General features: G+C 43.5%; 1 protein-coding gene across 2 annotated transcripts in view; it reads left to right on the top strand.

Moving 5' to 3' along the window:
• Window positions 1–285: 285 nt before the first annotated feature.
• The window catches only part of WNT8A (Wnt family member 8A), a 34809-nt gene continuing 11651 nt past the window's right edge, over window positions 286–23443 (top strand). Inside the window, exons 1-5 of one of the 2 annotated variants that reach the window (XM_073582925.1) lie at window positions 286–347; window positions 3628–3661; window positions 3748–3886; window positions 14031–14156; window positions 17615–17757. In XM_073582925.1, the coding sequence (XP_073439026.1) occupies window positions 301–347; window positions 3628–3661; window positions 3748–3886; window positions 14031–14156; window positions 17615–17757 (489 nt within the window). In that variant the 5' untranslated portion in view covers window positions 286–300. Of the gene's footprint in view, window positions 348–3465; window positions 3537–3627; window positions 3662–3747; window positions 3887–14030; window positions 14157–17614; window positions 17758–23443 lie in introns of those variants that run through there. The other variant, XM_073582924.1, reaches the window with a different exon arrangement.

The following is a 23443-nucleotide window of genomic DNA, read 5'->3' as shown; positions in this document are numbered from 1 at the left end:
TGAAAAAGTCAAACGGCGCTCCTTCCATTCTGAGCTCTGCCATGCGCCGAAACAGTCGTTCCCCCCCACAAATCAGGTATCAGCGTACTCAGGACAAATTGGACAATAACTTTTGCAGTCCAATTTCTCCTGTTACCCTTGGTAAAATAAAAAAAATTGAACCTGAAGTATTTTTTTTGTGAAAAAAAGTTAGATGTTCATTTTTTTAAAAATATTCAAAAAAATTCCTGTGATGCACCTAAAGGGTTAATAAACCTCTTGAATGTGGTTTTGAGCACCTTAAGGGGTGCAGTTTTTAGAATGGGTTCACTTTTGGGTATTTTCTATCCTATAGACCCCTCAAAGTGGCTTCAAATGTGATGTGGTCCTAAAAATAAAATGGTGTTGCAAAAATGAGAAATCGCTGGTCAACTTTTAACCCTTATAACTTCCTAACAAAAAAAAATTTTGGTTCCAAAATTGTGCTGATGTAAAGTAAACATGTGGGAAATGTTAGTTATCAAGTTTTTTGTGTGCCGTATCTCTGTGATTTAAGGGCATAAAAATTCAAAGTTGGAAAATTGCAAAATTTTCAAAATTTTTGCCAAATTTCCGTTTTTTTCACAAATAAACGCAAGTTATTTGAATGAAATTTTACCACTACCATGAAGTACAATATGTCACGAGAAAACAATGTCAGAATCACCGGGATCCATGGAAGCGTTCCAGAGTTATGACCTCATAAAGGTACAGTGGTCAGAATTGTAAAAATTGGCCCGGTCATGAACGTGCAAACCACCCTTGGGGGTGAAGGGGTTAAATGAAGATAATAACAAAGAATATGTTTGCAATAATTTTCACGAAGAAACTGAGTATTATCTGACAAAATTGCAGGGGTGTCAATACTTTTGGCCACAACTGTATATATGTATGTAGTGTAGCATCAGTATGTTAATATACTCATCTATCACTGTCTTCTCTGGTATTCAGCGCCACTCTGCTCCTCTTTAACAATGGGGGTCTCTCATTCTGATGCTCCATAGACTTACATTGTAACAGCCAGTTCCACGTCATGAAGAGCGCAGAATGAGCTGGAGAAACTGCAGGGCGGTGAGGTCACTGAGAAGAGCAGCAGAACAGAGCTGGATGCTGGAGAGAGCAGCAGTAGATGAGTATATTAACACATTGAGGGTTCATACTCATCACTACTAACTACCTGCCTGCAGATCTCTGTCACTGACTGCTCCTGCCAGCAATTCTGTGGTTTCAGCTGACGTCACATTGACACAGCCGCTGCTTCTCTTACACGCTGCACTGTTGACAGGACGTGACTGCCGATGTCATGCTGATTGACAGCCGGCTCTCTGCTGTATAGCTGCATATAACTGCTGTATAAGCCAGCTGTCAATCAGCATGATGTTTGCAGTCATGCCCCATCGACAGAGCAGATTGGATGAAAAAGACCTGCTGTCTTGAGGTGGACAGCTGAGTCACCAGCAGGAGAGGTCAGGTAGTTGTTAATTATTTTGCCACAAAAATAATTTAGCCCTGGATAACTATTTTAGTACACCACTGCGGGAGGATGGGTTGTATATTCATATGCACAACGAGTGCCTTTATCAATACATCACTGTGCATGACTACTTATACAATCTATACTGAGCCTGCACCTACATAAATCATGTATATACAGTCAGTATCAGCAAATACATGTATACACTGCCGGTACATATTGTCTAGAAAGTCATGCACAGTTTTCCAAACACATGTATTCCAAATTAAGCGATTGCTGGTCCAGATTTCGAAGGAAGGGGGAGTTGTAAAATTTAGTTAAATAAGCTTTAGTTTAAAAAAAAAATCTTCAGAAAAATAAAAACATTTGTAATGGAAATATTTTATATTTCCATTAGTGTCTATGATATTTTATTCTACTACAAAAAAAAAATCATATAGTGTATCAAGACAACTGTAATGCCTGTTTGACAGCTCCCCAGCGATCATGTAGCGACTCACCAGTGATCCTGACACGTTGATATCGTTGTCGGGATCGCTGGTGAGTCGCTATGTGTGACGGGGCCCTTAGTTGTAGCAGAGCTCAGAAAGTTGTCCCAGCCCACACTACAGCTTTCTGTGTACATTGTATATTGACAGTGACTCGGGACCTAGTCAGATAGTGCTAATCTCCTTCTGATAAAATACTCATTTTATTAAAACAACAGCACACAGCCTAATAATAATCTTTATTTTTATATAGCGCTAACATATTCTGCAGCGCTTTACACACATTATCATAACTGTCCCTGATGGGGCTCACAATCTAAATTCCCTATTAGTATGTCTTTGAAATGTGGGAGGAAACCCACTCAAACACGGGGAGAACATTAAAAATTCTTGCAAATGTTGTCCTTGGTGGGATTTGAACCCAGGACTCCAGCGCTGCAATGCTAACCACTGAGTCACCGTGCTGCACTGTGCTAATAAATTTCACATCCCTGAAATTTGTGTCTCAGCCTGTTCCTCATGCTGTCCTCAGATAACATACCAAAAAATCTGCCGACAGATAATGACAAATAGCCTGCTTTTATTATTTTGCTTACATAGCACCATCATTTTCCACAGCACTTTACAAGCATCATCATTATTGTCCCCATTGGGGCTCACAATCTAGATTCCCCTTAAGTATTTATTTGGAGTGTGGGGGAAAACCAGAGAACACCCATACAAACAGGGGGCGAAAGTACAAACTACTTGCAGAAGTTTTACTTGGTGGCATTTGAACCCAAGACCCCAATTTTACCCCAAATTACCCAGGTAGAATAGCACATGTTAAAATCTCTTCTTCCCTTAGGCAAAGACCATGGGGCTGCCAGTTTCAGAGGCATCCATGAGAGAAGAGTTACAAGTCACTTCCTAGTGATGAGTGATTTCAAGACTTCTCCATGGAATCACATTATTTTTCAATCCTAATAAAAAGATGATTTATCATGAATCCCCATTTTGTGACCCGAATTTTTCTTCCCAATTCAGGTCTCCAATAGTCCTATCTGGTTCCATTCATAAACATCTGGCGATAGATGATAACAATTTAAATGCTATAAGCTTATTTCAAAATGACACAGAAAACCTCATTGTTTTCATGGATATGAGACAGATTTGGCTATCATTTTACAAATACAAACACTGGCTTAGTCATGTGCGACATTTTAATATGATTTAAAGTAACTATTGTAAGTATATTGCTCTATCACTGCAGCTCTGGGTCACTTTCATTGTCTCTCAAGTGTTGCAGTAGGCGTCACCTTTTCACACTTTACCCACTGAACTTCTCATGTAAGCTTATGCTATTGGCCAAGAGTAGAAAGAAGAGTCCTTACCACCCTGTAGATACCTTATAACTATCCCAGGTCTTACAACTGCTCATTTGTTGTATATAGCACCTCCCTGTGAACATCAATTTGGACTATACCACAAAAGCAAAATTTACCCATGGAATTCCGAACACTTTGCATCCTCACCACTGTCCTTGTATTCTGCCCATTCTTTACTGCATCGGCATGGTAAGTTTAAACCCAGATATGAATGAGAAATCCAAAATATTCTTCAATACATCAAAAAATAGTTGTTGTTTTTTTCTTGTCTCTGTTTCAGGTCAGTCAACAACTTTCTGATGACGGGACCAAAGGTAGTTTGAGCTTTTTTTGTTTAAGTTTGCTTCAGTTTTGTATATTTGTACAGATTGGTCTAGCCATAGTGTTTCGCTCATTGCAGGCCTTCTTGACATATTCTACCAGTGTGGCTGTGGGAGCGCAGAGTGGCATTGAGGAGTGTAAGTTTCAGTTTGCGTGGGAACGGTGGAACTGTCCTGAGAGCACGCTTCAACTAGCAACCCACAATGGACTAAGAAGTGGTAAGTAAACTGAGACGGCAAAATTGGGGAAAAAAGTTTCTAATGTCCAGATAGATAGATAGAGAGATGGACAGATACATAATGGACTATTATTTGTAGCTCTATATGTCAAAAATGTGATATTCAGTATCTCCAAAATTATTGTTCATAAAGATGGTCTAATATCTTTGGACACATCACCTTTTTAAATGGGGTAACAAAGCATAATGTTTCAATATTGAAAAATGTGGAGGAAGTGGACCATTGAGGGATTTCTATATGTACAGAATCTATAGATATTGCATGAAGGTTGTCCAGGTGTGAAAGCAAAAACTGCAGACTTTTGAATCATGACAGCAGATGGCATGCACACCGTCATGATAACCCAATATTCTTGATGCAACTGAGCAGTCACATGACCACATGTATGCGATTTACACATGCGGTCGTGTGCCGACTAGACGCGTTTGACTTCTCTCAATTCACTTCAATTGAGTAAAGGTGGATGAGACTAGTGAGTCCGTGACTGCGGGTGTGTCAATCAGCCACACCAGCAATACCAGTAAATGGTGACAGCTAGTGATGAGCGAGTATACTCATTGCTCGGGTTTTTCCGAGCATGTTCATGTGTCCTCCGAGTAGTTTGGCTTGCTTGGAAATTTAGTTTTCGTTGTCTTATCTGCATGATTTGCGACTGCTAGACAGCTTGAATACATGTGAGGAATGCCTGTTTGTTAGGGAATTCCCACATGTATTCAGCCTGTCTACAAGTCGCAAATCATGCAGATTAGATGACAAAAACTCCGAGCACGCCAAAATACTCGGAGGACACCTAAGCATGTTCAGGAAAACTCGAGCAACGAGTATACGTACTTGCTCATCACTAGTGACAGCGTGTGCATCACATACTGTCATGATTCATAGCTCTCAAAAGTGGACAAACCCTTCGACCACTTCACATGGCAGTCAATTTTTGTTTTTGCACTTTCGTTCTTTTCGTTCTTACTAGAACAATAACTTTAAATTTTCCATTGACAAAACCTTGCGACGGCTTTTTATTTGGAGGATGAGTTGTAGTTTTGAGCGACAACTTTTATTTTACCATATGATGTGCTAGAAAACATGAAAAAAAATCCAAGCTAGGTGAAATTGTGATGAAAACACAATTCTGCCATTTTTTTTGGAGGGAAGGGGTGTTTTTGAGGCGCTCATTTTTCAGTAAATATGATCTGGCAATAGTATGATCGTATAGTGTGGGGATTTTTTTTTCTAAGTAGTAAAAGGAAAAGCGAGAAATTTGTGAAAAAAAATTAGATTGTTTTGACATTTTTGAACCCCGCTTTCATTTTTTCATTGATGGAGCTGAGAATGATTTTTGTGTGGAAAATTGATGTTTATATTTATGCCACTCTAATTATTTTAGTACATTTATTGGGGGAGGTTTGGCGACTTAAAATTGCAAATATGGTATTTTGATTTTTTTTGTTGTTAATATTCACAAAAAGGGATAAGTAGTTTTATGTTTTTTATATTTTAAGCTTTTCTAAAATATTATAGTTTGCATTGTTTTCAGTTCAATATTTTAAAGGTTGGAAATTAGTGATTTTAATTTTTTTCTTTATATTTTTAAAAATATTTTTTACTTGATTTTCTTCAGTCCTCTTTAGAGTTGAGCGATACCGTCCGATACTTCAAAGTATCGGATCGGAATGGATCGGCCGATCTTAAAAAAAAGTATCGGTATCGCCGATTCCGATACCGGAAGTCCCATTCAAGTCTATGGGACTTCCGGTATCGGAATAAGAAAAATCCTGTTTTTCCCTTGTACAGCCTCTCTGGGGTCTGTACGGGCCTTTCGGGGGGCTGTGCCGGCCTGCCAGGGGGTCTGTGCAGGCTCCGGTGGTCTGTGCCGGCCTGCCGGGGGGCTGTGCCGGCCTGCCGGGGGGTCTGTGCAGGCTCCGGTGGTCTGTGCCGGCCTGCCGGGGGGCTGTGCCTGCCTGCCGGGGGGCTGTGCAGGCTCCGGGGGGCTGTGCAGGCTACGGGGGTCTGTGCAGGCATCGTCCGATGGGACTACAAGTCCCATCGGGCGATGCCTGCTACCATGACAGTGATTGACACATTAGCCAATGATGGGACAGTAGTAGTCCCATCATCCGGCTAATGTGTTGAATGTAAAAAAAAAAAAAATTACATGCTACATACATACAACATGCATACTACATACTACATACATGCTACATACATACTACATACATGCTACATTCATACTACATATATACTACATGCAACATACATACTACATATATACTACATGCAACATACATACTACATATATACTACATGCAACATGCATACTACATATATACTACATGCAACATACATACTACATATATACTACATACATACTGCATACTACATATATACTACATGCAACATGCATACTACATATATACTACATGCAACATACATACTACATATATACTACATGCAACATACATACTACATATATACTACATGCAACATACATACTACATATATACTACATGCATGCAACATGCATACTACATATATACTACATGCAACATATATACTACATACATACTACATATATACTACATGCATGCAACATGCATACTACATATATACTACATGCAACATGCATACTACATATATACTACATGCTACATACATACTACATATATACTACATACATACTACATGCTACATACATACTACATATATACTACATGCATGCTACATACATACTACATGCTACATACATACTACATACATACTACATACATACTACATGCATGCTACATACATACTACATGCTACATACATACCACATACATACTACATACATACTACATGCTACATACATACTACATATATACTACATGCATGCTACATACATACTGCATGCTACATGCATGCTACATACATACTACATACATACTACATGCTACATACATACCACATATATACTACATACATACTACATACAATACATTCATACAATACATACATAGACATACAGTACATATAACATAGAGTAACATACTTACCAATACTTGTCACATTGTTCCCCGAAGCCATTGTCTTTTACGGAATAAATATTAACATAACAAACCACAAAAATACTCACCCACGATCCGAAGCAGTCCACGAGTGTGTCCCACGACAATCTTGGGTAGAGAACTGCAGCATCAGCTGTTGCTGCAGTTCTCTACGGGCTGCAGGAATCCAATGACGGAAGGTAGGTATCCTTCTGCACTGTATTCCTCCGCCACTTAAAAAAAAAAAAGTCCCTAGTCTCACTTTATGCCATTGCTGTGTGGGAAATTCCCACACAGCAATGGCATAAAGTGAGACTAGGGACTTTTTTTTTTTTAAGTGGCGGAGGAATACAGTGCGGAAGGATACCTACCTTCCGTCATTGGATTCCTGCAGCCCGTAGAGAACGGCAGCAACAGCTGATGCTGCAGTTCTCTACCCAAGATCGTCGTGGGACACACTCGTGGACTGCTTCGGATCGTGGGTGAGTATTTTTGTGGTTTGTTATGTTAATATTTATTCCGTAAAAGACAATGGCTTCGGGGAACAATGTGACAAGTATTGGTAAGTATGTTACTCTATGTTATATGTACTGTATGTCTATGTATGTATTGTATGAATGTATTGTATGTAGTATGTATGTAGTATATATGTGCTTTGTATGTAGCATGTAGTATGTATGTAGTATGTATGTAGCATGCATGTAGCATGCAGTATGTATGTAGCATGCATGTAGTATATATGTAGTATGTATGTAGCATGTAGTATGTATGTAGTATGTATGTGGTATGTATGTAGCATGTAGTATGTATGTAGCATGCATGTAGTATATATGTAGCATGTATGTAGTATGTATGTAGCATGCAGTATGTATGTAGCATGCATGTAGTATATATGTAGTATGTATGTAGCATGTAGTATGTATGTAGTATGTATGTGGTATGTATGTAGCATGTAGTATGTATGTAGCATGCATGTAGTATATATGTAGTATGTATGTAGTATGTATGTAGCATGCAGTATGTATGTAGCATGCATGTAGTATATATGTAGTATGTATGTAGCATGTAGTATGTATGTAGTATGTATGTGGTATGTATGTAGCATGTAGTATGTATGTAGCATGCATGTAGTATATATGTAGTATGTATGTAGTATGTATGTAGCATGTAGTATGTATGTAGCATGCATGTAGTATGTATGTAGCATGTAGTATGTATGTAGTATGTATGTAGTATGTATGTATGTAGCATGTAGTATGTATGTAGCATGCATGTAGTATATATGTAGTATGTATGTAGTATGCATGTAGTATATATGTAGCATGTAGTATGTATGTAGCATGCATGTAGTATATATGTGTTATGTATGTAGTATGTATGTAGTATGTATGTGGCATGTATGTGGTATGTATGTAGTATGTATGTAGTATGTATGTGGTATGTATGTAGTATGTATGTAGCATGTAGTATGTATGTAGCATGCATGTAGTATGTATGTAGTATTTTTTTTTTTATTTTTTTTTTAACATTTAACACATTAGCCGGATGATGGGACTACTACTGTCCCATCATTGGCTAATGTGTCAATCACTGTCATGGTAGCAGGCATCGCCAGATGGGACTTGTAGTCCCATCGGACGATGCTTGCACAGACCCCCGGACATCAGCACAGCCCCCCGGCAGGCCGGTACAGACCCCCACAGGGTGCACAGACCACCGGCAGGCCAGCACAGCCCCCCGGCAGGCCGGTACAGACCCCGGGCAGTCCACACAGCCCCCCGGCAGGCCGGCAGAGACCCCCGGAAGGCCCGAAATGACGGCGCATCATGATGCGCACACACCGCGCATCATGATGACGTCAGGCTGTCAATCAACTGAACTTCCGATTCCGATGCCGACTTCCGATATTGAAAAAATATCGGAAGTCGGTATCGGAATTCCGATACAGCAAGTATCGGCCGATACCCGATACTTGCGGTATCGGAATGCTCAACACTAGTCCTCTTATAAAACGTAAAGGGATTCTGTCAATAGCATTGCCCCTCCTAAGCTGTCTATAAGTCCATGTAGGTCATAGGAAGCTGAATGAAATTATACCTTGATTTCTGCAATCCATGTTTTTCTTTTCAGCTGCATTTTACAGTATCAGCAAAGTCTATGTGATTTCAGAAATGTCACGTACACAGCTTGTTTTTTTGTCATCAGGATTTTGTGCTTTGCATGTTTTTTTACACAATGGAGCACTTCACTTCTTTCAGCTATTTTTCAGTGTTTTTCACCCATTAAAATGAGGGTATGTGCAGACGATCAGTAAACGCTTTAGGTTGGATGCTGCGTACTTGTGCAGCGTCCGACCTGCAGCGTCCAGATGTTACAGCATAGTGGATGGAATTTTAAGAAATCCCATGGCCACTATGCCTCCAGAGACGCCCGCGGCTCACCTACAGAGACAGACATGCGGCACATCTCTCCAGACCGCAGTATGTCAATTTATCTTGCAGAGATGCGGGTCTCCAGAAGAGAAATTTCATCAATAGAATGTATTGAATGCGGTAAATCTGCATGGTGCAGTGCAGGGGCATACACTGACAGCTTGGGGCCTCTGTGCAAGAAATGTGTCTGGCCCCCTTCCTTTTATGGAGACAAAGCTACATATATGTATATATATAGCCACACATACATACATGTATATATATCACATAGTCTCCTTTATTACGTATATTGCGGTCCCTTATACAGTGTCCTCTCTTGTTATGTACAGCACCGTCCCTTACATATTGGATTATATAGAGCCCTGTTTTCTATTACATACCATCCTCTCTTGTTAGATACAGTATATAATGCAATGATGGCTGATGGAGCATGGGAAAGCTTCTTTTCTAATGGAGGAGATAATGGACTGGTAGTCTGGTCATCGGTTCCTCCATCAGCAGTCATTTTATATCTAACAAGAAAGCGAACTATGTAATAAAAGAGGGCACTGTGAATAACAAAAATAATATAATAATATAAATAAATATAATAAAAAAATACTGCAGTGCGCAGGTGCTGGGAAAGGTCAGAGAGGTCCAGCGCCTGTGCACTGCAGTACTTTGCTCTGCCCTCAACAGGGCAGATAAGTGAGCCTCACCGAAGCACGATTCCAGGGAGCCACGAACCAAGCAGGAGGGTGGCATCGCAAGAAGATGGTAGGCACCAGACCTGCGACACCCATCGGACAGGACCACCCACCAGGTGAGTATAATAAAACTTACTTTTATTATTTTTCAGGTCGGATCAGGGACTTATCTGCAGCATTATAGAGTGCTGTAGATAAGCCCTGAAAGGCAGTGGCTGCATCATATAGCGGCCAAAACAGCTGACAGGTTCCCTTTAAAGGGAACCTGTCACCACTTTTTTTTGCCTAAAAACTAAAACATCAGTTAATTCGGTGTCAGCTATGCATTCCACAATTACTTCTGAAACCCCCTGACTCCCCATGTATCACCCATAAAAACCTTTTTGAATTGTCCCACGCTGTATGGTAATCTGTTCGGTCCGGTCCGATGGGCGTTGCCTCTGTTCCCTCACTCCACCCCTCCTTGGCTTGCTGTACGCATTCTTTGCCGTGAATATCAGTTTTCATACAGATTTTGCACGTGCGCATTGAAATGGTATATCAGCGCGTGCGTGGTATGCTTTGTTCAACTGTGAGCAAAGCCGAAAAGCAGTAGTTCGCATGCGCCTTGGTTTTGTGTTCCAAGCCTCTCCCTGAACGTTCGCATGGCGCACGCACCTAAACCCCAGTCACATATGCATTTCTGAGCGTGCTCTGCTACCCCAGCGTTTCAAACCTCATTTTGGCTAGTTTACTACACGCGGTCGCTCTCCCTCCCCCCTCATATCCAGAGCATAGCTTCACATGATATTTAAAGCACACTGCCACCAATGATTAGTCATGACACCACAGAAGGCATAGGACACGCATGCGCACTACTGCTTTTCCCGCAGTTAGGCAAAGCATACTGCGCAAGCGCAAGATACCATTTCAATGCACACGCGTGAAATCTGTACGCGATCTCCGATATTCACGGAAAAGAATGCGTACAGCAAGCCGAGGAGTAGTGGAGTGAGGGAACAGAGGCAACGCCCATTGGACCGAACCAAACAGATTACCATACGGGAACAATAAGAAAAGTTTTTATGGATGATACATGGGGAGTCAGGGGGTTTCAGAAGTCGTTGTGGAATGCATAGCTGACATCGAATTAACTGATGGTTTTAGATGGTTGGCAAAAAAAGTGGTGACAGGTTCCCTTTAAACATAATAAGCGAAATTAATGATTTCATCCACCTCCCCCTTTTCCTAAATCCATTATAAATCCCCCTTCCTCTCTTCCCAATCCCCCACACCCCTCCTCATTGTCCTCTGCCCCCGCATCCCATTATTGTCCTCTCCCCCACCCCATCATTGCTTTCTCACCCCAACACCCCCATCATTGCCCTTTCCACAACATCTATCATTGCTTTCTCCCCCACCAAAACATCATTGCCCATTCCACCACCTCCACCAATTCCTCCTCCCCTATCTCCATCATTGCCTTTTCCACCTTCATTGCTCTTTCCACTTCCACCATCATTGCCTTTTCCCCCACCACCCCATCATTGCCCATTCCACGACCTCCATCATTTCCTCCTCCCCCACCACCCCATTATTGCCTTCTCCGCAATCATCCCCATCATTCCCCTCTTCTAAATACACACGCTCACCTCACCCCACCCCATTATTGCCCTTTCCACCACGACCATCATCATCCTTTCCACCACCACAATCATTGCCTTTTCCCCACCACCCCATCATTGCCCATTCCACTACCTCCATCATTGCTTTCTCCCCCACCACCCCTATCATTGCCCATTCCACCACCTCCATCATTTCCTCCTCCCCACCACCCCATTATTGCCTTCTCTGCATTCATCCCCATCATTCCCCTCTCCTAAACACACACACTCACTCACTCACTGCACGCTCTCCTGCAGCATCACCTTTGCCTGCACTGCAGCTTCCTCTCTCTGGCACAGCCGTCAGCCGCAGTGCTGGATGACGTAATCCAGCCACACCGGTGACTGCTGTGACAGAGACAGGAAGCGCGGGCAGGGAGCAGGATGGATCGCTGAAGCTCTGCTGCCATTTTCTCTTGTAGGCAGTAGAGCTGCAGGGATCTCTCCCTGCCCACCACGCATGAGTGCAATCTGGCCAGGGGTCCTCCGAAGCCTTGGGGCCGGATGAACAGGCCAGATTGCAGTCTTTAGCCGCCCTGCAAGGGCCCCCTGGAGTTTCTGGGCCCCTGTGCAGCCGCAACGGCTGCACATGCGGTATGTCCGCCTATGGCTCAGTGAACATGTGTGGATTCATCAGTGTTCAATAAATGGCAGCGGTTTTGACACATCAAAGATGTGCTTTATCCAAAGTGCTGCTAGTTCCGGATCGTCTGCACATACCCTGATTGTGTGGTGAAAAAATGCTGACAAAATGAACTAAAAATGGTTTTACTGTGCCAAAACCTGATTCTATAGCATAGGACTTTTTTTTCAACACTAAAATTTATCAGCATGCACAAGAGACAAATCTAGTATGCCAAAACCGCAGCAAAAAATGCACAAAAATCACAATCAAACCACAATCAAGAATGCAGTAAAAACCATAATAAAAACCAAGGTAAATATGTTTTTTTCCTGTGGCTTCTTTCCTGCCAAGAGATCAGGTTTTGCTGCACAAAAAAAGAAAAAACGCAGAGTGTGAACATACCCTTTGCTGCAGCTCTCTGAGCTCTGCTGTTTTGCAACAATATTACAACCCTGTGTACCTGTGATAAGGAAGCTGAGAGGAACCTGCAGATGTGTCAGGTATAATCACACACAGCTCTGCAGTGAGAACAGAGTGCAGCCATTACACGTCACACTGGGAATGACTCCCTCTATTTAAAATAATATCTGGAGGAGGAGTATCATGCAGATCAATGTCCATCCCATAGCCTGAAACAGCTCTTTTACATATAAGAAAAATGTGGTTTTCTGTAGCATAAGACATCAGATCGCAGATATCAAGGTATCATTTTATTCAGCTTTCTATAATGTACAGTACATGCCCATATACATGGCTTAGGAGGCTTTCTTTAAAGCTGCAATCCTATGATCACTCTTTATGTACACTCCAAGAGTCTCCTCAGCCTATAGCTGAGCTTTATAGGAATAGCAAGTTCCTAAACATCAACACCCCACAATTTTTGTTGCTGGAGGTGGCAGTGGCAATGGGCACCCAAAATGGCACAACACCACGATCATGTACCTTAGATGCGACTGCTAAAGATTGACTGGCGTTAAGGGATTAAACACTTCTATTGGATTACTCCTTTTTAGAGATGAGCGACTTTGCCTTTTTTAGGGTCGAGTCGGGTTTCATGAAACCCGACTTTTTCAAAAGTCGAGTCGAACTAAATCGGCCAACTATCGTGAATAGTCGAAGGTCCGACTGAAACACGAAACCCAATGCAAGTCAATGGGGAAGCAAAGTCGGCAGGGAGTGGAGGACTGTAAACACACCTACATGCCGGACCGCTTTTTAAAGTGCGCGAAAACTCTCTCCCTGGACGCTGCACATGTCATCTCGTTGCCCACAGTGTACCTCCTTGCTCAGTGGCTGAAAAAACTCACGTGCAAGCATTCTAGGAAATCCGACTTTGGTGCTTGGATCGGCGACCGCATGGCCGACCTCACACTATGGTTGGGTTTCGCTGAGCGAAACCCGACTTTAGCGAAAGTCGGCGACTTTTGAATTTGACCAACCCGTTTCGCTCAACTCTACTCCTTTTTAAAAAAACAATTTCACGTGGCCACTGGACGTCTTCGACGCTGATGGAATAGTGGAAACCACAGCCAATCAGCGACATTGTTTATGACCACCAGTAGATAAAGCAGAGAGATCGGAGAAATTGTGCCAGTTCACAAAGTGAGTATTTACTACAGTGGAGCTATAAAGCAGGGGTTGTCCCATCACAATAGTCTGTTAGCAGCTCAACCCAGCATGATAATAATAAGGCATTTGTCTTTATGCTTTACTCCTTCAGCCACAAGAGAAACATCATTTGTTCATGCTGTCAGTTCAGCCGGAGTAATGTACACATTGACCAGGAACTGTAGCATGGGAGATTTTGATAATTGTGGATGTGATGACTCTAGAAATGGACGCATTGGTGAGTTTTATCATCTAGAACCATTTTATCTCTATTTAAAGTTTACAAGTAAATTAAAAATAGTCAATTTGCTCACATACTCTTCACTATAGACACACATAATTGGCACTTGTATATATATATATATATATATATACACTCACTGGCCACTTTATTAGGTACACCTGTCCAACTGTGTGTTAAGACTTAATTTCTAATCTGCCAATCACATGGCGGCAACTCAGTGCATTTAGGCATGTAGACATGGTCAAGACAATCTCCTGCAGTTCAAACCGAGCATCAGTATGGGGAAGAAAGGTGATTTGAGTGCCTTTGAACGTGGCATGATTGTTGGTGCCAGAAGGGCTGGTCTGAGTATTTCAGAAACTGCTGATCTACTGGGATTTTCACGCACAACCATCTCTAGGGTTTACAGAGAATGGTCCGAAAAAGAAAAAAAATCCAGTGAGCGGCAGTTCTGTGGCCGGAAATGCCTTGTTGATGCCAGAGGTCAGAGGAGAATGGGCAGACTGGTTCGAGCTGATAGAAAGGCAACAGTGACTCAAATTGCCACCCGTTACAACCAAGGTAGGCAGAAGAGCATCTCTGAACGCACAGTGCGTCGAACTTTGAGGCAGATGGGCTACAGCAGCAGAAGACCACACCGGGTACCACTCCTCTCAGCTAAGAACAGGAAACTGAGGCTACAGTTTGCACAAGCTCATCGAAATTGGACAGTAGAAGATTGGAAAAACGTTGCCTGGTCTGATGAGTCTCGATTTCTGCTGCGACATTCGGATGGTAGGGTCAGAATTTGGCGTAAACAACATGAAAGCATGGATCCATCCTGCCTTGTATCAACGGTTCAGGCTGGTGGTGGTGGTGTCATGGTGTGGGGAATTTTTTCTTGGCACTCTTTGGGCCCCTTAGTACCAATTGAGCATCGTTGCAACGCCACAGCCTACCTGAGTATTGTTGCTGACCATGTCCATCCCTTTATGACCACAATGTACCCAACATCTGATGGCTACTTTCAGCAGGATAATGCGCCATGTCATAAAGCTCGAATCATCTCAGATTGGTTTCTTGAACATGACAATGAGTTCACTGTACTCAAATGGCCTCCTCAGTCACCAGATCTCAATCCAATAGAGCATCTTTGGGATGTGGTGGAACGGGAGATTCGCATCAGGGATGTGCAGCCGACAAATCTGCGCCAACTGTGTGATGCCATCATGTCAATATGGTCCAAAATCTCTGAGGAATGCTTCCAGCACCTTGTTGAATCTCTGCCACGAAGAATTGAGGCAGTTCTGAAGGCAAAAGGGGGTCCAACCCGTTACTAGCATGGTGTACCTAATAAAGTGGCCAGTGAGTGTATACTGTATATATACATACACTGTATATATGATGGGGGAGAGAGATTGATTGATTGATGATCAATGCTGTTGTACACTTGGCTATGCCTTTGGGTTAGCTACTCTAGATTAATCCTCTGCTTTTTTTTTATTTCTGTCACAGGTAGAGATAGGGATTTTCATGCTAATATATTCCAGTAATTTCCTAGATACCCCAGCCAGTGTCCAGCAGTGCCATTTAATGGCCATGGACTGTAAAGCCCCCCGTCACACATAGCGATCACGCTAGCGAGATCGCTGCTGAGTCACAAGTTTGTGTGACACCTATCAGCGACCTCCCCCCCTGCCGGTATCGCTGATCATTGTTGGAAAGCCCTGGACATTTATTTGATCGCTGATCTCCCGCTGGCCAGCATGCATCGCTGCGTGTGACAGGCGGGAGACCAGCTATCAGCTGGTAACTAAGGTAAACGTATGGTTTCTAAGTGGCGCACGGCACTTAGAAACCCTCTGTGTACTTTAGTTACCAGCGCGCTGATGCAGGGAGCTGTTAACCAAGGTACACATCAGGTTTCTAAGTGACGCGCCCCGCTTAGAAACCCGATGCGTATCTTAGTTACCAGCTCCCTGCATCAGCGCGCTGGTATATAACGTACACAGCGACGACGCGCGCTCGGCGTCGCTGGTGCTGATCGCTGGTGAAGCTGTCTGTTTGACAGCTCACCAGCAATCATGCAATTAAAGAGGAAAGTGGAGTAACCATAAACCACAATGAAATGTAGAAAAGATTAAAAATAGATCTTTATTATCACATATTAAAACAATATCAGATATTTATAAATACATAGTAGAGGTAGATATAGAAGGAATAATCCCAGTGTAGCGCAAGGTAAGCATCCCTACATATAAGGAGACAGCAAGCAAAAGAACCAAGAACTGCAAATAAGATTAGGGCTTAATCTGGACACCAAAGTGTACTGTGCAACTTATCCAGAGACAATGTCTCTATATTTATACCTAAAACATCCGGGTGCTATATATAACATAATGCAAAGATAATGTAAGCAATTTCTGGCTCAAGGAAATATATCAATCAATTCTGGGATCATACCCAATATCCATAATGCTCATGCCACTTACCCATAGGGGAATAATAATGCAGGGAGGATACCGCGCTCAACCCCGACGCGCGTTTCGCCTCGGCTTTCTCAAGGGGAGGTCCTCTTTCTCAAGGTCCTCCCCTTGAGAAAGCCGAGGCGAAACGCGCGTCGGGGTTGAGCGCGGTATCCTCCCTGCATTATTATTCCCCTATGGGTAAGTGGCATGAGCATTATGGATATTGGGTATGATCCCAGAATTGATTGATATATTTCCTTGAGCCAGAAATTGCTTACATTATCTTTGCATTATGTTATATATAGCACCCGGATGTTTTAGGTATAAATATAGAGACATTGTCTCTGGATAAGTTGCACAGTACACTTTGGTGTCCAGATTAAGCCCTAATCTTATTTGCAGTTCTTGGTTCTTTTGCTTGCTGTCTCCTTATATGTAGGGATGCTTACCTTGCGCTACACTGGGATTATTCCTTCTATATCTACCTCTACTATGTATTTATAAATGTCTGATATTGTTTTAATATGTGATAATAAAGATATCTATTTTTAATATTTTCTACATTTCATTGTGGTTTATGGTTACTCCACTTTCCTCTTTAATTGCATGACATTGGGAGTACTCCACTATTACTCAATTAGTCCTTATTTTCGGTGGGGGAACTATGATTGTTGTTTAACTGGTTCCTGACCACGTTTGATAGTTATGAAGGTTTTGAACTTTTCTTCACCAGCAATCATGTAGCGACTCACCAGCGATCCTGACAAGTTGATATGGTTGTTGGGATCGCTGGTGAGTCGCTATGTGTGACGGGACCCTAACGCTCAGCAGGGGGGGGACTCAGAAAGGTCATTAGGACACATGTGCCAAATAACATTGTTTTTACTGGTTAAAAATAAAACATGCATTCATATTGTTAAATGCCCAATGTTACTTTTGATAGCAATCTTGATATTGTGTGTATATATATATATCAACATTTTGAGTTCTATTTCTTATATATAGGTGGCAGAGGCTGGGTATGGGGTGGATGCAGTGATAATGTTGAATTTGGAGAAAGGATCTCAAAACTTTTCGTTGATGGCCTGGAGACAGGACACGATGCCCGAGCCTTAATGAACCTGCATAACAACGAAGCAGGAAGACTTGTAAGTTCATTGACATTTGTTTGCTCAGTAAATGTTTTCTTTTTACATGTTTCTTTAATTTAACAACATTAAAACAGAATAGCGGAAGAGAAATGCTGAATAATAGGAGGTCATTGTAAGTTAATGTCCCCATACACATTAGATAAAGGTTGATTAAACCCACTGATTTCAGCAGGATCAACTGACCATCTAATGTGTGCGGGAGCATCCCAAAAGATAATATTGGGGAGAGCAGGATCCATCTTAATGGAGTTCAATGGTCAAACCTTTTGTTCAGCAGATAGATAGATTCTAGTTTCATATCTGTTATATAGAGACCATATTATTATTATCATTATTATTATTATTATTATTTATTATTATAGTGCCATTTATTCCATGGCGCTTTACATGTGAGGAGGGGTATACATAATACATACAAGTACAGTAATCTTAAACAATACAGGATGAGAGAGGACCCTGCAGGCAAGGGCTCACAATCTACAAGGAATGGGTGAGGATACAGTAGGCGAGAGTAGACCATAGGAGCTCTTGTCTGAGTGTTCCTGCACGTAGGGGAGTCAGGAGAGATCACTGTCAGTTTTCTAAAGCTTTATAGTGTGTCTGGTCAGCTTTATTTATCTCGACCTATTGGCAAAACCACTGGCGGACACAGGCAAAAGATGCCCATGTGTAACAACAATATATGAGCCCTTCTGCAGTCCAATAGGTCATTATAGTGCACAATTCCACCTACTTTGGAGGTGGCAATGGACCTCTTTAACGCCTGGGCCCCTGTGGCTGATATGTCCACCATTGGCCAGAGCACTCACATCTCCACTTAGCATATACAAACCCTGTCCAGCATTCTTAGAGGTGTTAGAGAAGTGTGCTCTTAGTATTAACCAGTGTTCACACCTTATAAGGTCTCTTTTGTTTTGGATTAGGAGCCTAAAACAATAACCTTCTTTAGAGAGGGCCTGCCACCAAGTCAAAAGTGACCAGTTTTTGCTCTTATTTTTTCCTCACTGCTCCCCAGAGCATGCCATTTTTTTCTAAATTTTTATGCTTTTAACAAGAGGGCATGGTTCACAGGACCCATTGGGGACATGTATTTAGGCTGATATGCATTACTACCCTGTGAGTCACTCCCCCATGGTAAAGAATAAAGATCATAAAAATTTTCAGGGCTTTAGAAGAAAAAGACCCGATAGAGACACCCACTATGTGACTAAAACGTATGTGAACATAACCTAATACATACCTGTCAGAAATGACAGACAGTTTATGCTTCCGATTACATGAAACAGCTGTCTGGTTTGCTTTTACATTGAGTGAGTAGCAGTAAAAGTGCTGCTTGATCATGTTAGAGTTACCAGTATTCCTTGTCCATCTCACTAACAATTATTTACAAGCCAATAGTATATTGTGCTCTCCATGTGTTTCCTTCTGGTAGAAAATGTTTTAAAATGTCATTCGCAATGATGAAACTAAGATTTTTCTCACCTGCTCAATCTGTTAGACGCACATAATGCAGAAAATCAGCTGCAGCGGATCCACGGGTCAGCAAGTGACCATCAGACATCAGACTGTAACGAGAGTTAGTGGACAATATTCAGCGCTGCCGACAGAATGGAGACATATATCCCAGTATGGTACAATAAGGTGGTGGTTTATTTCAAAGCGTTTCGAAGTACATAACTTTATCTTCAGGAAAACCCACATGTATCTACATGTAGATGTGGCACCCCTGAGGGTCCGGTCGCCACAGAGGTACTGCACCTCATCCAGAGGTGTGGTATCCCACTCTCAGGTAAGGAGGGAGAACCACCTGGGACTTCAACACTTGCACCCAACACACGCTAGTTCAGTCAGGGCATTTGGCAGTCAGGGCATTTGGGTGTACCGTTTGGGAGGATGCCCTCATCCCAGGCTGGCTAGGAAAGGGTGTTGGGAAGTGGGCGGAGTAGTTAGGTGAGAGAGGAAAGGTAGAGAAGGGAAGGAGCTAAGAAGATGGGGTGACAAGGAGTATAGCCAATCAGAAAGTGAGTGGGAGGAGCTAGTCCTGAGGTAGATAGATCTATCCAGAAAGTTGTCAGTTGGTGACGGGACAGCAAAGGAGTAAGAGGAGTCAAAGCCAGTGTGAAGGAAGAACTGAAAGGGAGTTTTGAGGGAACAGAAGGAGTCCTAAGGGGCACGGGAAGTGCAGCAGCCACCCGTGGGGCCCGCTCCAGTTTGGAAGGACTAGGTCGCAGTGAGGGTACCGGCCCCTGAGCCCAGTGGAGAAGAAGACAGACTCAGCTGCAAAGCCGGAGGCTGAGGTAACTGCAAGTACCTCAGCCACATCCACATCAATTCCCTGAAAAGGTGGCCAGGTAGAGGATCCCGGGGCCTGACCCACATCGCCCGGCATGGTCCTGGGCTGCTGGCTTATGGACACTGTTGTGAAGGTGCTAGGCGAGAGGAAAGGAAAGGCCAGCACAGGGAGACAACCAGAAAGAGAGGAAAACACAAAGGGAAGTCTTGGAACGGTGTTTCCCAAATCAACTGAGAGTTGGCTGGACCCCTTACCCGGAGGACACAGTGCTAAGCGGGACACCTGAGCGCACAGGTCAAGTGTGAGTAAAAGCTGTGAAACTGCACCTCACTGCGTCATTTGTGTCATTCGCGTCCCACTTGCTTAACATCGCACATAATATCACAGTCACAAACTCACAAGCAACATCCTAGCTGCCCTGGGACACAGCTCTGCCCTTGAAGAGCTGCACCATCTCTGCTGCCGTACCATCATTCCAGAGGATCTGTATAGCAGCGTCGGCTACCCTAGCCGAATACTACAGGTGGCATCACGATTCCCCTTTCCCTATAATTATCCTACCATCTTCCCCCTCATTGAATTTCCATCCTCTATTTTAATTACTGGACACCCAGGGCCACAGACCAGGTCGCTACTACCACCGTGACATTTCCCCTTTAAAGAGCCTGACCGGCCCGGTACCGAGTAACCTAAGGCCCTGCAGGGCGCTCCAACTGGCATCATGAACATGATCATCGAGCCCAGCAAAGCTGCGTACTTAGAGCTCGGCAAAGCTGGGTACTTAGATCCTGGCAAAGCTGGGTACTGTGTGCCAGAGACTGTAAAATACTGAGTACTAGAAGCTTTTATGTATGGTATGCTAGAAGTTTAATTATTCAGTGTAATAGAGGTTTATTTCATTGCTAAAAGAGTTAATTGTGTTAAGTGATAAAAATCTGCTAGACTGTTAAAACATTGCACATAACATCACAGTCACCAACTCACAAGCAACATCCTAGCTGCCCTAGGACACAGCTCTGCCCGTGGAGAGCTACAACATCTCTGCTGCCGTACCCTCGTTCCAGAGGATCTGTATAGCAGCGTCGGCTACCCTAGCCGAATACTACAGGCGGCATCACGATTTCCTATAATTATCCTACCATCTTCCCCCTCATTGAATGTCTGGAGCGCCCTGCAGGGCCTTAAGTTACTCGGTACCGGGCCGGTCAGGCTCTTTTAAAGGGGAAGTGTCAATGAGGGAGAAGATGGTAGGATAATTATAGGGAAAGGGGAATCGTGACGCCACCCGTAGTATTCCAGATCCTCTGGAATGATGGTATGGCAGCAGAGATGGTGCAGCTCTTCATGGGCAGAGCTGTGTCCCAGGGCAGCTAGGATGTTGCTTGTGAGTTGGTGACTGTGATATTATGTGCGATGTTAAGCAAGTGGGACGCAAATGACACAAATGACGCAGTGAGGTGCAGTTTCACGGCTTTTACTCACACTTGACCTGTGCGCTCAGGTGTCCCGCTTAGCACTGTGTCCTCCCTCTAAGGGGTGATGTCATGCCTGGAGGCAGGAGGGGGGTCCCCATGCCAGGTAACACAGGTTACATGACAATTCCTGCTGCGGGTCAGAAAGGGGAGCTTCCTTATAAATTCTGGCCAGCAGGTGAGGTTAGTGAGTCAGTAAGAAGTCAGCTGAGAGCGTAAACAAGGGAGTTGTCATGGAAACGGGAGCAACTGGAGCTCATGACAGGACAGCTAGAGAGAGAAGTTTCCAGAAAGTGGCAGTTGGTGACGGGACAGCGAGGGAGTAAGAGGAGTCAAAGCCCGCTCCAGTTTGGAAGGACTAGGTCGCAGTGAGGGTACCGGCTCCTGAGCCCAGTGGAGAAGAAGACAGACTCAGCTGCAAAGCCGGAGGCGGAGATGACTGCAAGTACCTCAGCCACATCCACATCAATTCCCTGAAAATGTGGCCAGGTAGAGGATCCCGGGGCCTGACCCGCATCGCCCGGCAAGGTCCAAGGCTGCTGGCTTAGGGACACTGTTGTGAAGGTGCTAGTCGGGGCCCCAGGGCAAATATATTTGATTGGTCAGATGGTGGTGAACTTTGGGGTGCAGAGAATAAGTGAAGGACACAGAGAGGTGCAGTTTTCTTTACCTTTTAGTTGAAAGTAGTTGCAATCTGGGGTACCACATACAGATGATGGATTGAGTCCGGCTCGCCTGGAGGCATTCAGGGGATCCACCCTGCCTGGTGGAGTTGGGGACCTTCCTTCTGCGCTCTGCCCATGGGGAGCTGAACCATCTTTGCTGCGTCACCATCAGCCTCAGAGGACCAAAACCGCAGCGTCGACCACCCATTGCCAAACACCACAGGCGGCGTCACAATTAAAAACCACATAACTATCCTCTATTTTATTACTGGATGCCCAGGGCCACGGACCGGGTCACTGCCACCAGGACATCCCCTTTTGAGAGCCTGACCGGCCCGGTACCGAGTAACCTAAGGCCCTGCAGGGCGCTCCACTTCCATCCTCTATTCTAATTACTGGACACCCAGGGCCACGGACCGGGTCACTACTACCACCATGACACTTCCCCTTTAAAAGAGCCTGACAGGCCTGGTACCGAGTAACCCCCGGCCCTGCGGGGTGCTCCATAGATACATGTGGTTTTTCCTGAAGAAGAAGTTATGTATTTCGAAACGCGTTGAAATAAACCACCACTTTACTGTACCATACTGGGATATACGTCTCAAATCTGTCAGCAGCACGGAATATTGTTCACTTACTCCGTTACAGTCTGAAATCTAAAGACTGTATTATGTAGTATGGGAGGAAGCCCTCGCAAACACAAGGAGAACACACAAACTCCTTGCAAATGGTGCCCCTGGTGGGATGTGTACCCAGGATTCCAGCGCTGGAAAGCTACAGTGCTATCCACTGAGCAGCCATGATAACCACTGAGCCACCATGATAAATACTAAACCCTACCATGTTGCCTAATTCTTTATCCTGAAACTTGTTCAGTTTTTCAGAAACTGTTCATTTAAAACCTTAGACAAACTAACAAAGCACTGCAAATATGCACCATTGAACACAGTAACTCATAGACCATGAGCACACGGCATATTTTAGACACCAGAGCAGCCGCCGTGTTCTCTCAGGTGAAGCCTGAAGCACCTTCATCGGTGGTCTAACCTCGTTCAAGCAGCAGTTTTGCCACCCCCCATTTTTTACTCAATATTGTAAAGTATGAAGATTGAATGACTTCGGAATGGAAGTCGACCAAAGAATCAGCATAGCATTTCTTTCAACCATTTTAGGGTTTCCAAACCTTGAAGCGTTATTATTATAAGTGACATAACAATGAACATGTCCACAACAATTTTGTATTGACATTGCTG

Source organism: Dendrobates tinctorius, unplaced genomic scaffold, assembly GCF_039654945.1.
Source record: "Dendrobates tinctorius isolate UK_male_01 unplaced genomic scaffold, ASM3965494v1 ptg000074l, whole genome shotgun sequence".
Lineage (NCBI taxonomy): Eukaryota > Metazoa > Chordata > Amphibia > Anura > Dendrobatidae > Dendrobates > Dendrobates tinctorius.
This window is presented reverse-complemented; position numbering and strand designations above follow the sequence as displayed.